At 40.4% G+C, this 15,033-nt stretch overlaps 1 protein-coding gene and 1 pseudogene across 3 annotated transcripts in view; both read right to left on the bottom strand.

Annotated features, from left to right (window-relative positions):
* The window catches only part of Atrn (attractin), a 123,904-nt gene that overhangs the window by 27,857 nt on the left and 81,014 nt on the right, over positions 1-15,033 (bottom strand). For all 3 annotated transcript variants that reach the window (XM_006498606.4, NM_009730.3, XM_011239259.1), the window contains exons 20-22: positions 8,263-8,356; positions 7,394-7,446; positions 3,237-3,331 (exon numbers count right to left, since the gene is read on the bottom strand). In XM_006498606.4, coding sequence (XP_006498669.1) covers positions 3,237-3,331; positions 7,394-7,446; positions 8,263-8,356 — 242 coding nt within the window. The remainder of the gene's footprint in view (positions 1-3,236; positions 3,332-7,393; positions 7,447-8,262; positions 8,357-15,033) is intronic.
* Gm14049 (predicted gene 14049) lies at positions 13,663-14,615 on the bottom strand (annotated as a pseudogene).

Here is a 15,033-nt window from a genome sequence, read left to right as displayed (position 1 = left end):
ATGGTTAATAATTAAATATGTAATTAAAATAATATAAAATAATAAAAATATTTCTCTCAAAGAAAAAAAAGAAAAGACAAAAAAAAGAAAAAATATTTCTCTCGCTAAAATTATTCTGAATATGGTTTCATGGCTTTGAAAACCTTGTTTCCCCTTATAGCAATTTAAAGTGCCAATTACATTTTGATTTTTGGTTTTAACAACTGAGTTTTAACTCAAAGAAATCTGTGGCACTGAACAGAAGAGATCATTGCTGGCTATGCCAGGTAAATTCTAATGCTGTTTTAGTTTTCACTGAAATTTCACTAACAAATCTTTCTTGGGGCCTGTGGTGGTTTGGATGACAATGGCCTCCATAGACTCATCTATCTCTGAATGGTTAGTCCTCAGTTGGTAGGACTGTTTGATTAGGAGGTATGGCCTTGGTGGAGGTGTGTGTTCCTAGAGGGGGGCTTTGAGGTTTGAAAAGCCCATGCCTTTTCCAGTTAGCTCTCTCTGTGTCTTCTAGTAGAAAATCAAATGTGAGCTCTCAGCCTCTGCTCCAGCACCATGCCTGCCTGCCTACTGCCACACTCCCTACCATGATGCTCATAGAATCTAAGGCACTAGAAGTGTGAACCCCAAATTAAATGCTTTCTCTTATAAGTTGCCTTAGTCATGCCAATAGAAACGTAATTAGTACAGAAACAAATAATTAGTTTTGTAAGCTAATTAGATGCTATATTGTTTCTTGAAAACAATTTATTTTATGTGTATCAGTGGTTTTGTTCAAATGTATGCTGTGTGTCACTAGTACTGGAGAAAATCAGAGAAGGGCATCAGATGCCCTGGAACTAGAAATACAGATGGCTGTGAACTGTCATGAGGGTGCTGGGGATGGAACCTGGGTCCTCTGTAAAGCAGCCAGTGCTCTTAACCACTGAGTCATTTCTGTAGCCTTAGATACTATATTCTTACATTTTACAAATTAATCAAACCATGCTGGAAATGCTCATTTTAAAAGGGTATTTAAAAATCTTAGAAAATTAAGATTTTTCTTTTTAAAAAAGTGTTATTTGATAGTTATACCACAAACCACAATGGAAACATTCACAATACCTATTTTCAAAATGTAATTTCCAAATGAGAAGTTTCTTTCACAAAGTAGGAATTATGTTCAAGAAAACCTTTTTTCCCTTTGTCTTCCTTTGCAAGCGCAGATCTATGCTCATTTATTTATACTAGCAAGTATCTGCTGACCACTAGCAACTACTTTCCACGAGAAGGACTAAAATCTTTGTCATTTTGTAAAACACACACACACACACACACACACAAAGAGATAAATCTAGTAAGAAATCTGTCATGAAACACACACACACAAAACAGTGGAATGAAGAAATGTCTAAAGACTCTCATGATCATCAGCTACCTTCTAATAAGTATTACAAAAATTCTACAATGTTTATTTGTTTTGATAGAGTCCCATATAGCTCAGGCTGGTCTTCCCTTACTTATGTAGCGGAGGCTGGCCTTGAGCTGACATCTCTCACAAGTAATGGGACTACAGCGATAGTTACCATGACAGGCTATTTGTTTACTTAAAAAAAAAAAGAACACTATCAATTATACCCTTAAAGACTGAGCCTTCAATATTTGCTTATGACTAAGGCAGTAGTAAATTTCACTTGTGGTATTTTGCTATAAGCTCCTTCTAAAATCCTAAGAATCTAGCCAAGGTGCTAAGGAAATGAAACAAGTGTTGGGACTGAGTTAGATCTGAAGCCCCATGTAAAAAGTCAGGTGTGGACTTGTAGTCCTAGTGCTGAGGAGAAGACAGGAAGGTCCCAGGGGTCTATCTAATCTTGCTTCCAAAACATAAGGTAGAAAGTAACAGAGAGATACATGACTCTGACCTCTGGCCTCCACTGGATAAGCATGGACCCACATATGTATGCACACACACCCCTCACACACAACTCAAGCAGCCAAACCAACAATGCACCCATGTGCCAAAGAGATGGGTTGATGGTTAAAAGCAGTTGTTGCCCTAACAGAGAACCAGGGTTCAACTCCCAGGCACCACATAGCTGCTCACAGCCATCTGTAACCCCAGTTCTAGGGGATCCAACACCCTCTTCTGACCTCTGCAGGCATCAGACACACATATATGTAGGCAAAACACTCATAATATAAAACAAAATAATTTTTAAAAAGTAAGGTATAGCTACAGATTTTTCTCCAGAGTATTTAAGATCACTTACATTTATTTAAAGAGTTGTTCACATTTAGGGGCTAAAGAAATGGCCTAGCAGTTAAGAGCACTCACTGCTCTTGCAGAGGACCCTGGGTTGGTTCTAGCACCCATATGATGGCTCACAATGATCTATCACTCTAGTTCCAGGGATCCAATATCTATTTCTGGCCTCCACAGGCACTGCACACACATGATGCACAGGGATACAAGAAGCTAAAATATTCATACATATAAAATAAAATAAAAATAAACCTTTCAAACTGTTAACTCAAAAATTTTGTCTTCTTGTCTATCTTCTAAAAATTTTATAATTAGGAACAAATTCTTAATTTAATATTAAACAGACTATCATGAACATTATTCTACTACTTAAAAACATTCAGTAATGTTTGCCTTCTGAGTGGAAAAAAGATAAAATGTAGACTCCAAACATTCTCTTGATCCCTGAGGACCTAGTGGCAGTGAAGACTACCTGAGAGGGAGTCACTTTCTTCAGTGGTGTAGTCACTGTAATGTGTCTATGCTCCAGTAAGAACTTCCCACCCAGCATGCTCCTGCAGTCAGCTGGTAAACTAGGTAGGTAAATCAATCAATCAATCAATCAATCAATCAATCAATCTCTGTCTCTCTGTCTATCTGTCTGTCTGTCTTTCTCTCTCTCTCTCTCTCTCTCTCTCTCTCTCTCTCTCTCTCTCACACACACACACACACACACACACACACACACACACACACGAGAGGGAGTGAAGGTGACTTGGTGGGGAGAGAAGGAACTAAGTATGAGGGAGACAAAAGGTCACAGGTTGAATATCATCAAGCACATTATATAATCATATAAAACTGTCAACAAGTAAATAAAAAAATACTTAAAAACTGGTTGCCTTTTATATTCCCACCCTGATACTGTCTGCTTCTATGTAGTACTTTTGTCCAGGATGACCAAGAAAAAAACCTATACAAAATTTAACACAAAATAAGACAGCTTAAAAGAAAAGCTTACTTCATCAGGAGTAGCCACAAAGTTGATGGCTGTGTAGTAGCGGTCGTCTTCCTGGGACAGGCTAAAGGTGAACTGATAGTCAATGAGAAGGGTATCTATGGAAAGAAGGAAGAAAAACTTGAAAATGGTACAGGCACATCACACACACCACACACAGAAAGAAAGTAAGTGTTGATACAAACTAAAGCAGGTTTCTGGAAACACAATTTGTTTTTCTCACAAATTCAATAGCTATGAAGGAATCTTAGCTCATCTGTCTATCCTGCCCAAGGTTCCAAAGAATAAGAAATACAGATGTGTGGTCCACTAATGGCCAACTTACATGTTCTTTCCATTAGAAACCAGATCTTTGCAGTATCCTTTGAATTATCCAGCAAACCTTCATTACCAATACCCTGATTGGGGTTTGGCTCTAATCTAACTCATCTATAAATACTGAGTATTTTTACTTAAGAACACTAAGATATAAACTAATAATGGAACAGAAACCAGGACTTCTTATGGAAAGGGACAATTGAAACTTGAATATACTGTACTATTTTAATCTAGGAAGGAAGAAAACAACAGACATATATCAGTGTGATACAGCTTCAAAGAATGCCTATTGCTGCAAACTTTAACCTTAAAAGTCTGTTGTACAAAAAAACAATAATAATCTGGTTTAAAATTGGGTAATGGCAACATATGCCTTTAATCCCAGCATTCGGGAGACAGAAGTAGGTGGATGTAGTGGTTTGAGTATGCTTGGCCCATGAGAAGTAGAACTATTAGGAGGTGTGGCCTTGTTGGAATAGGTGTGGCCTTTTTGGATGTACTGTGTCACTGTGTAGGTGGCTTTGGAACACTCCTAGTGCTCAAGTTCTGCCCAATATGGAAGACAGTCTCCTCCTGGTTGCCTGCTGTAGACAGTCTTTTCCTGGCTATTTTTGAATCAAGATATAGAACTCTCTCGGCTCCTCCAGCACCACATCTGCCTGGATGCTGCCATGCTTCCTGCCATGATGATAATGGATTAAACCTCTGAAACTGTAAGCCAGCCCCAATTAAATGTCCTTCGTAAGAGTTGCTCTGGTCATGGTGCCTCTTCACAGCAATGGAAACCTACCTAAGACAGTGGGAACCGGAGGCAAGCCTGGTCTGCACAAGTTCCAGGCCAGCCAGAGCTACATAGTAAAACCCTTGAAGAGGTGTTTTTCCAAAAAAAGATACACACTAATGGTTAATAAGAATATAAAAAGATAATCACACCAAGCATTACTGAAATACAAATACCAAAACTACAATGAGCTATTTTTTATGTCCATTATGATGGTTACCAATTAAAAAACTCACAAAATAAATGTAAATTGAAAACTGGTGTCAATAAGAATGTAGAACAACAGAAATGCTATGCATGGCTTTTGGAAATGTAATGAACTGTAAGGAAATGTAATTTATTGTATGGAAACAATAATAACCATCCCTCAAAAAACAAAACACTCATAGAATTACCACATCCAGTTGTACTTCTGGGTGTATATTCACTCATGTTTACAATATTCCTGACAACAACCAAAAGGTAGAAGTAACACAGTGTCCACTGACAGAAGAAACAAGCAAAACATGACAGGCACAATGCAGGATGATCTGTCCAGCTGTAAAAATAAGCCTTTTTGCTTTCTTTTTATCATTTTTTGTGCTGGGGATTGAATTCAGAAACCTGTGCATGCAGGGAAGCACTCAAACGCTCAGCTATATGTACAGCACCAAAGAAAGGCAATTTTGAACTGTGCTATATCAGGGATGAGAGTCAGAGGCATCATGCCTAATATTAAGTAGATACAAAGTCAAACACTGTGGTTCCATTAAGATGCCATACCCAGGATCATACAAACAGAAAGCAGAATGGGTAACTAGGAAGCATGGGGTAGGAAAGTTAAAGTTATTGATAAGTTTAAGTTATAGGTGTTTTTTTTTAAAGATTTATTTATTTATTTTATGTAAGTACACTGTAGCTGTCTTCAGACACTCCAGAAGAGGGCATCAGATCTCTTTATGGATGGTTGTGAGCCACCATCTGGTTGCTGGGATTTGAACTCAGGACCTTCAGAAGAGGAGTCAGTGCTCTTACCCGCTGAGCCATCTCTCCAGCCCCCTAAGTTATAGGTTTTGATAATGATGATGAATTGAATTGGCTATTAGAACACTCTATCCATTTTCTGTCCAGTGAGGTCGATTTTTTTCTTTTTTTAAGCAACTATGGTTAACTAAAGAAGGCGTATTACAACAGACTTCATGAAAAGCAGATCATACTTGTCTTCTACTAAACTATGAATTTGTGTGTACACATTATATGCCGAGCAAAGGTCATGCTGAGATGCCGTTCATCAGGTGCCATCGGCCTTGTTTTTCGAGACAGAGTCTCTCTTAGCCTAGGCTTCCTGCCAGTGAGCCCTGCCACCCCAGAGCTGAAGCACTCAGCAGCACTCCTGGGTTTCAGCATGGGTCCTGGGCATCAAACCCAGCTTCTTGTGCTTGCATAGCAAGAACTTTACCAACTGAACTACCACCCCAGGCTGGTGTAGCTTCGATTAAAGTCATTTCAGGCCTGTATCTCACTTGTGGTTTTAAACATATAACACATCCATCACAATATAATAGTGACTCTTTGCCTATTTTTAAAATTTATTTTTTCTTCAGTGCTAGTTTTCATTCTTTTTTTTTCTGGGTTTTGTTTTGTTTTTGTTTTTGTTTTGCTTTTAACTGTAACTGTCTTCTTCTTCAGTTCTAAAAGTGTTCTCTATATCCTAGTCATGATCTTTATTAAATATAGAAATCATAGGGGCAGGTGTGGTGACATACAACTTTAATCTCAACACTCAGGAGGCAGAAGCAGGCAGAGTTTTGTGAGTTCAAAGGTCAACCATTCTACAAATTGAGTTCTAGACCATCTGAGGCTACACAGTGAGACCTTTGTCTTAAATTTAAGGGGGGAAGGGGGAGTACCTAGCAGCAGAGATGGCTCAGCAGTTAAGAGCACTGGCTGCTCTTCCAGAGGACTCAGTTCATTACCAGCACCCACTATGGCAGCTCACAACCCTTGGTAACTCCAGATCCAGGAAAACTGAAACCCTCTCTGGCATTCAAAGGCAACAGATATGTTCACATTGCACAGACTTACATGTTGCAAAACACATAAATTAAGAAAAAAGTTGTTTTTTAAAGAAAAAAGTGTAAATATTATTTGAGAAAGGTTTCACACTACATAACCCACATAGGCCTCAAACTAAAAGTCCTCCTGCCTCACTATCTCAAGGATGAGATACTGAGACAATACAGCCAACTTGTTTTAATTTTTTCTTAAATGTCTTGTTTTGTTGTGCTGGGGATAGAACACAGGACCTTACAGCGAGAGCTCTCCTCTACTGAGCTACATTTGCAGATTATTAAAGATAGAAGTTTGAAACTTTAATAAAATACACATTAACATTATATTTGATGAATGACCTTTAGAATCATAGCTAAGAATTCTGTAGGCCTGGTGGTTCCAGCTGCTTGGGAAGCAGATGTTGAAGGTCACAACTTAAGACCTGCCCAGATTACACACAAGCAATTTTCTTGTCTTTTCAGGTCTAGAACCATCCATTTTCTTCTACAATTTATATATACCATTATGCTGCATATGCCAAATGTTAATTCCTTTTTTTATTGTTCTATAGTCTAGAACCTACTATGTAGATTCTCATAGACAAAAAATATATTTATGATAAAGCTGTAAGCTTACCAGATTCACTTTCACACCAAGGTATTAATTTGGTGTTTTATTTACTTGTTTGTGAGCACAAATCAGCTGCAGAGAGAATGGTGGAACGCACCTCTATCTTAGAAACTCCTTCCTGGCTGTCTGAAGATTGGACATGATAAGCTACACTGGGCAATGGTGAATGAGCACGCCTCCGCGGGAGCTGAACAAGGACAGGCAGGACAGCACCCCTGCTAACTGCTCTGGATGACCAGCAGAGACCATGCCTCAGTTAGAACAGTGTTCACCAAGTCAGGGGCATGGCTATGAGTATTTGCTTCATCCCCCAAGCATTTATCATTCTCAGACAATGGTAAAAAAAAAAAGCAATGTCGTTTTGTTCAATTACTCTCTAGAAACAATTACAAAAACTTACAGTAGCATGTTCCTTTGAGAGGGTTTCCCTGGTATCGATTTTCTACCTCACATCTAGGGAAAAAAGAAATTATCTTCTATTGACATTTAAAGCACAGACTCTATATTTATTTTTAAACCAAGTAAATCCTTTTACATAAACTATATCATTATTCAGATCAGAGAGACTATCCCATTTGCAGGAATGTTTCTGCTAACTGCTCAGTAATTTACACCAGCAACAGTATAAAAACAACAAATAAACAAATACTTGCCCAAGGACACAGGCAAGTACATATGTAATAATGCTAGGTACTACTCATAAGGAACAACATTTTTACTTCTGTGTGGATTGAGTATGCTTCTAAAAGTACAGCTAAAACATTTTTCAAGCATTTGTCATTCATTCTATCCTGTTCTTCCTATCTAAGCTTGTTTTGTTCTTCCCCTTCCTTCCTTCCTTCCTTCCTTCCTTCCTTCCTTCCTTTCTTTCTTTCTTTCTTTCTTTCTTTCTTTCTTTCTTTCTTTCTCTTCATCTACTGATTGATTGATACAGTCTTACTATGTAGTCCTATTTATTGATTGATTGATACAGTCTTACTATGTAGCTCTATTGCCCTGGAACTCAATGTAGACTCCAATGCTCTTAAGTCATAAGCCCAATTAAAGGCTTTATTTTGTAAGTTGCCTTGGTCATATGTTTTATCAGAGCAATATTAAAGTAACTGAGATAACCTGTCTGAAGGAAAAAAGGTAAACCTCCACACTAGTCCACTCAAAGACCCTGGGAGTGAAGGGCAACAATGCCCAGGCAAGCAGGTGGCCGACAGGGCCCAGGCAGCTGCAAGGCCCAGTCCCCCACTGGAGACACAGAGTGTGTGTGGTACTCACAGCTGGCACTCGTCCCCCTTGACACCTTTGGTGGTACAGAAGCACTTGCCGGTGTTGGTGTTGCACAGTGATGCGTGCCCATTGCACTTGCATGCTGGGAAGAAGGAAAGGAAGACAGGTCACAACTGGCTTGACAGATTACCATAGACTGTGATTAAGACAAAATCATTTAGCCTGAAATGGGTTTGTAGTAAAGACAGCCTAAAGCAAGAGAAATCACTGCGTATGACTCATTATTTTTCAGCTTGTAATTTATTTCTAATAATATAGAGGCAACATTAAATTAACTACCATTCAAGGAGAAAAAAAGGCTATCTTCTGCTGTCCCCTGAAGCAACGGCTATTTTCATCTCTGTGACAGACTCAGCATTTTGTTCCTTTGTTCAGTAAATATTTAAGAGCATTAGTAATATGCCATATACTGAGTCCTTGCCCTGTGGAGATGACCTGTGGTGACTGTCTTCTGCCTTATCTCGGGGATCTTCTGTACTGTGGCCACACTGTGAACCACATTCCTGAGCATTCAGAACTGACGGGCTCCCTAGTCCATCACAAGAGACACTCGAGAGCCCTGTGGTACTTGTCACCCTTGTTTCACCTTCTTTGCTGTTGAGTCTTCTTCTCTCATGAATAATGAGAAGCATTAAGCTGAAGAACTTTATATTTAAAAAAAAACTATAGTGTGTGGGTTTCTTTCTGGATCTTGGATTGGATGCCATTGGTCAGCACGTCTGTTTCTGTACCAAAAGTGCGCAGCCTTTGTTGTTGTTTTAATCACGACTGCTCTGTAGTGCGGCTTTAAGGTCAGGGATGGTGATTCCTCCACAAGTTCGTTTATGGCTCAGAACTGTTTTGGCTCTCCTGGGCTTTATGTTTTCCTATATGAAACTGAGAATTGCTCTTTCAAGGTCTACAGAAAAATTGTGTTGGAATTTTGATGGGGATTGCACTGAATCTCTAGATTGCTTTTGGTAAGATGTCCAGTTTCACCTTGTTAATCCTACCTATTCACGATCATGGGAGATCTTTCCATCTTTTGATATCTTCTTCAGTTTATTTCTTCAGGGACTTGTAGTTCTTGTCATACAGATCTTTCACTTGCTTGGTTAGAGGGAGTGCAAATTTGTACAACTACTTTGGAAATCAATTTCGTGGTTTTTTAGAAAACTAAGAATAGTTCTACTTCAAGACTCAGCTATATCATCACTCCTGGGCATATGCCCAAAAGATGCTCTACCATCCCACAAGGACACATGCTCCACTATGTTCATAGCAGCTTTATTTGTAATAGCCAGAAACTGGAAACAACCTAGATTTCACTCAACTGAAGAATGGATAAAGAAACTGTGGTACATCTATACAGTGGACTACTATTCAGTTACTAAAAACAAAAACATCATGAATTTTGCAGGCAAATGAATAGAACTTAAGAATACCATCCTGAGTGAGGTAACTCAATCCCAAAAGGACACGAATGGTATGTACTCACTTATAAGCAGATATTAGCCATAAAAAAATGGGATACCCAAGCTACACTCCACAGTCCCAAAGAAACAAAACAAGAAGGCCGGCCCAAGTGAGGATGCTTGAATCTCACTTAGAAGGGGGAATAAAATAGTCATAGGAAGCATATGGAGGGAGGGAACTAGGTAGGAGAAGGAATGGGCGGGGGTGTCGGGATCAGGTGTGAGGAGAAACAGAAGGCATGGCCAGATGGTCCCGAGAATGGAAATCTGCAACTGACAGTGGTGGGGAAGTGGGGGGCATCTCCACAATGAAAGAGACCTGGGATGAGGGAGACACCCTAGAATCAATAGTGGGTGACCTTAACTGTGGCTCACAGCATTGGGGATATGGAACCTGAAGAGGCTACCTCCTGTAGCCAGGCAGGAACCCCAGTGAAGCAATAGGGACACCAACTGTGGGTGTGGGTCTGAAGACCCCCATCCTAGCTGCCTGGAAGTCGGTATTCTGCTAGCAGCCTTCAGATAAGTTGTAGAACTCTCAGCTCTTTCTATACTATGCCTGCTTGGATGATGCCATGTTCCTGCCTTGATGATACTGAACTGAACCTCTGAACCTGTAAGCCAGCCCCAGTTAAATGTTGTCTTTTCTAAGACTTGCCTTGGTCATAGTGGGTGTAGCCAGGCAGGAATCCCAGTGAAGCAATAGGGACACCAATCGTGGGCCCCAGAGGAGATAGGAACTCTATAGGAAGATTAAGAGAGTCAGATAACTTGTATCCTTGGGGTTCTCAGAGACTGAACCACAAACCAAAGAACATACATGGGCTGAACTTAGGCCTCCCTGCACATATGTAGCAGATGTGCAGCTTGGTCTTCATGTGGGTGCTGAACAACTGGAGCAGGGGCTATCCTAAAAGCTGTTGCCTGTCTGTGGGATATGTTCTAGTTGGGCTGCCTTGTCTGGCCACAGTGGGGGAAGATGCGTCCAGCCTCACAGACTTGATGTGCCCGAGTGTGGGGATACCCAGAGGGGCTCCCAGCTGCTCAGAAGGTAAGGGGGGATATGAAGGATTGTAGGAGGGGATGACAGGGGAGGGAGGACAGTGAGCAGGATGTGAAGCGAATAAGATATATATATATATTTTAAAAGCTGGAAAAAAAGTCCACATGGAGAAAAATAAAATCACTGAAAGAAACCTTTCAAACAGAACAGTCAGAGGTCATCAGACTGCATCCAGTGGTCAGAAACTCTTCCTCCATAGAGTACAGGCTTACTGAATTAGTAAAACCCAGTCGCGTCAGTCTGCTTGCACTTGAGTCCACTGTGTTCCAAGGAGCTCTGAGCATGAAGCTTAACCCAAGACCTGTTTCCTTGCCTAAATGATGTGACAATGATGCTAGCCATCTCATAGGACTGGTTTGAGGATTAAAAGATGTACGAATGTCATCTGAAACAGTAAGCAGTTAACATAATCAAGGCTAAAGTACTATTGTAAAAATAATGTTATTTTAAAAAGGCATGTCAAGGTTCAATATATATTCTTACCAATAGTATCAAAACAAACAAACAAGCAAAAACTCAGTGCTTTATGAATCAGGACTCTGAGAAGTACAGCAAGGTTCCAGAATCATACAGGGACCCTGCAGAGACCACAGAGGAAAGTGTGATCTTTCTAGAGGTAGCTGAGGACACCGGGGTGGTCACCTGAAGACACAAGCAGGCTACTTGTTAAGATCATCAGCATATATTAGATGTGGCTCCCAACTAGGCTACATCTCACTGTGAGACTTTGGAAAGTTACTTGATTTGGGTGATAAAGACATCGAAATCTTTTTGTTTGTTTGTTTTGTTTTTTCGAGACAGGGTTTCTCTGTGTAGCCCTGGCTGTCCTGGAACTCAGAAATCTGCCTATCTCTGCCTCCCAAGTGCTGGGATTAAAGGCGTGTGCCATCATTGCTGGCTAAGGCATCTAATTCTTGAATGGCAGTCACCACAAAGTCATAAACACATTTTATTCAGTAATATTTGGTGTTCTTATAATTACCTAACAGGTAAGTATGTTTGAACCAAGATGAAAAGCCAGGGAAATTACAAGGACATGGGAAAGGCAAAGAAGTCCTGCCCCTGCCTGATTGAGCTTCTGTCTGACTGAGAAGCAGGGTTCCTGCACAATTAACATTAGCCGTGAAGGCTGCTGACACAGAGATATTATTCCTTTCATAGAGGACTATTTTATGTTCAAGTAGCCATTACCCAGACTTAAGGCCTGAGTGTGTATGAAAATGGACAGGCCTTATTACTTCCTCAGACATCACCTAAGCATCTCAAACCAGACAGTTAACTTGCCTTAGAGACGTCCTCCCTCCCTAAACTCTGTGATTAGCAAGCTTTAGTTATCTCCCATAATCCTGCCAGGTGCCCCTCAGAGACCACGGTGATCACATTTAGGTTTCTCAGTACCTCTTTGAGGGTAATAGACTCAAAAGCCATCAAGATCCTACATACACCTGTTGTAGAGAAGCCTATACATACTCCACAGATCTTTGTTTCCAAGTGCTTCTTTTTCTCTTTCTTAACTCTTGTTTTTCCTGTTGTTTGTTTGATTTTGGTTTTAAGGCAGGGTCTCATGTAGCCCAGGATGACCCTGTACTTCAATAGAGGATGGTCCTAAACTTTTGAACTTTTGACACTTCTGGCATAATTTTAAAAGCTGACTCAACTACTTAAAAATACCTTTAAGGGTTGTAGAGATGGCTCAGTGGTTAAGAGCACCGACTGCTCTTCCTAAGGTCCTGAGTTCAAAGCCCAGCAACCACATGGTGGCTCACAACCATCCGTAATGAGATCTGACACCCTCTTCTGGTGCATCTGAAGACAGCTACAGTGTACTTAGAAATAATAATAAATAAATCTTAAAAAAAGAAAGAAAGAAAGAGAAAAGAAAAAAGAAATCTGACAAGAGATAGATAGATAGATAGATAGATAGATAGATAGATAGATAGATAGAGAGAGTACCCAAGGAGCTAAAGGGGTCTGCAACCCTATAGGAGGAACAACAATATGAAAAAAATACCTTTAAGCAGTCAAGTTTCCTGAGCAATCCATATTTAGATAGAGGGGCAGAGGCATTATATTATAGCTAGCATTCTCGTGATAGCCTTCGCTGGGACTAAGGTCAACAAATAGTACTGCAGTTGTGTAGTTTAGGCTCACGCTTTTGGGGATACATTCTCAGGTCTTCTTTAGTAGGGAAACTGCAAAACATAACTGTCATTACATAGCAGTGGCAGTTAAAGGAGAGCCTTTGTATAAGGATTAGAAAATACTTTTCTATCAGTCCTTTAAGGACAGATTTTCAGATTGCTTGATTCTAATGATCCCATGGTGTGACAGAATTGATCACACCTTGCTTTGCCAAGTAGGTTATATAATATTTCTTATCCAACTGATCACGATTTTGGAGATTCTTTGAATATGGATGAAAGTGTTACCCCTACCACAATATGCAGGGTGTGTGGACAAAAGCTTTCTTCCAGCTAACTATATGAAAAGATACACACTGCAGTAACCCATGTGACCCAAAAGGGACAAAAGCAAAAGACTGCTTTCCCTCAAGAAGAAAACTTTCAGACCTGTCGAAAGGACAATATTAATAAAAACAAAACTGTATTTACTTAGAAACATTCAGGATGTCAAGACAGCCACGATTTTTTTTTTTCAATTACAGAGTGGTATTCAGTTAACAGAACAACAATCATATTCATATAAGCTGCATCAGAGGCGACTGAAGATGAAAAAAAAAAACCCAAAAATAAAACCAAAACCAAACTACTGTCCCCATATATAACTAATTTATGCTGTGCACCAACAAGAACCTGCTTTAAATTTCCATGCCAATTTACAACCCCCAGACTGTACCAGGCAAGGTTACTGGCTATTGAAAATACCACCAGAACAGGGCTATCTAAAGACATATTCGGCAGTATGTTAATTATACAAAAAAAAGACACTGTAAAGTTTAAAAACAAATCTAACACAGGCTTACATTTCAATTTTTTTCTTTAAAAGGAGTGAATTGTATACAGGGGGGTTAAATGCTTTATAGATGAGAAAAAAACTAGAACCAGCTTATTCATCATCATCATATTCTTCTTCATCTTTCTTCTTCCTCCTCTTCCTCATACTCCTCCCATCTTCCTCTTCCTTCTTTTTCTTGCTCTTTTCAGCCTTGGCCACCCCCCTTTTTTTTTTTTTTGCTGCATCAGGTTTTCCTTTAGCTCTGTAGGCAGCAATATCCTTCTCGTACTTTTCCTTCAGCTTGGCAGCCTTCTTCTCCTAGGGTTGCTTGTCATCTGCTGCAGCGTTGTTCACATCTCTCCTAGTTTCTTTGCAACATCACCAATGGATAAGCTGGGTGCTCACCTTTGATTTTGGGGAGGTACTCAGAACAGAACAAGAAGGCCGAAGAAGGCATTGGGTGCATTGGGGTCCTAGTACTTCGTTTTGGTCTCCTGTTTGGGGGCAGGGGATGTAGGTTTTCATTTCTCTTTCATAACGAGCCTTGTCAGCCTTTGCCATATCTTCAAATTTCCCCTTTTCTTTAGCAGACATGGTCTTCCACCTCTCTGAGCACTTCTTGGAGAACTCTGAGAAGTTGACAGAAGCATCCGGGTGCTTCTTCTTGTGCTCCTCCCAGCAGGTTTTCACAAAGAGTGCATATGAGGACATTTTGCCTCTCGGCTTCTTAGGATCTCCTTTGCCCATGTTTAGTTGATTTTCCGGCACAAGGCACAGAGTCACCCAGTGCCCGTCCAGCTCTCATTTGCCCCGGCGCTATCTCTATGGAGCTCAATGTACTGCACTGGCTGTGAGAGCAGGAGCCAGACACCGAAACTCACAACTTAATGGGAGCCCATGTGAAGCTGGGCATTTGGAGGTCAGGCAGGAGGACAGAGAATTCAAGCTCATCACCAACTCTCCTAGATCTGTCTAAAAACCAACCAACCAAAACCAAAAGCAGGCCATCTTAAAGATTCATCTGGGGTCCTCAGGAGGTCAGTTGCTCTCCCCAAACCTCTTGCAGACTGGGGCACAGTCAGGTGCTGCAGTCTCTGAGGAAGGACACTTCAGAAGGGGACTCTCCCTGGCTGTCACAGTTTTTCAAATGTACCCTTGTGCCTGTGTGAGGCTTCCAGTAGACTTCTATAGAGACCTCTGTGATACCTCTTTATATTAAGAAGGAAACTGAAGATCTTGTCCTCATTCTGATTCTGAGCTCAGGACTTCCCATTCCCAGCCTTGTCC

The sequence above is a fragment of the Mus musculus genome, chromosome 2 (genome assembly GCF_000001635.26).
Source record: "Mus musculus strain C57BL/6J chromosome 2, GRCm38.p6 C57BL/6J".
Lineage (NCBI taxonomy): Eukaryota > Metazoa > Chordata > Mammalia > Rodentia > Muridae > Mus > Mus musculus.
This window is presented reverse-complemented; position numbering and strand designations above follow the sequence as displayed.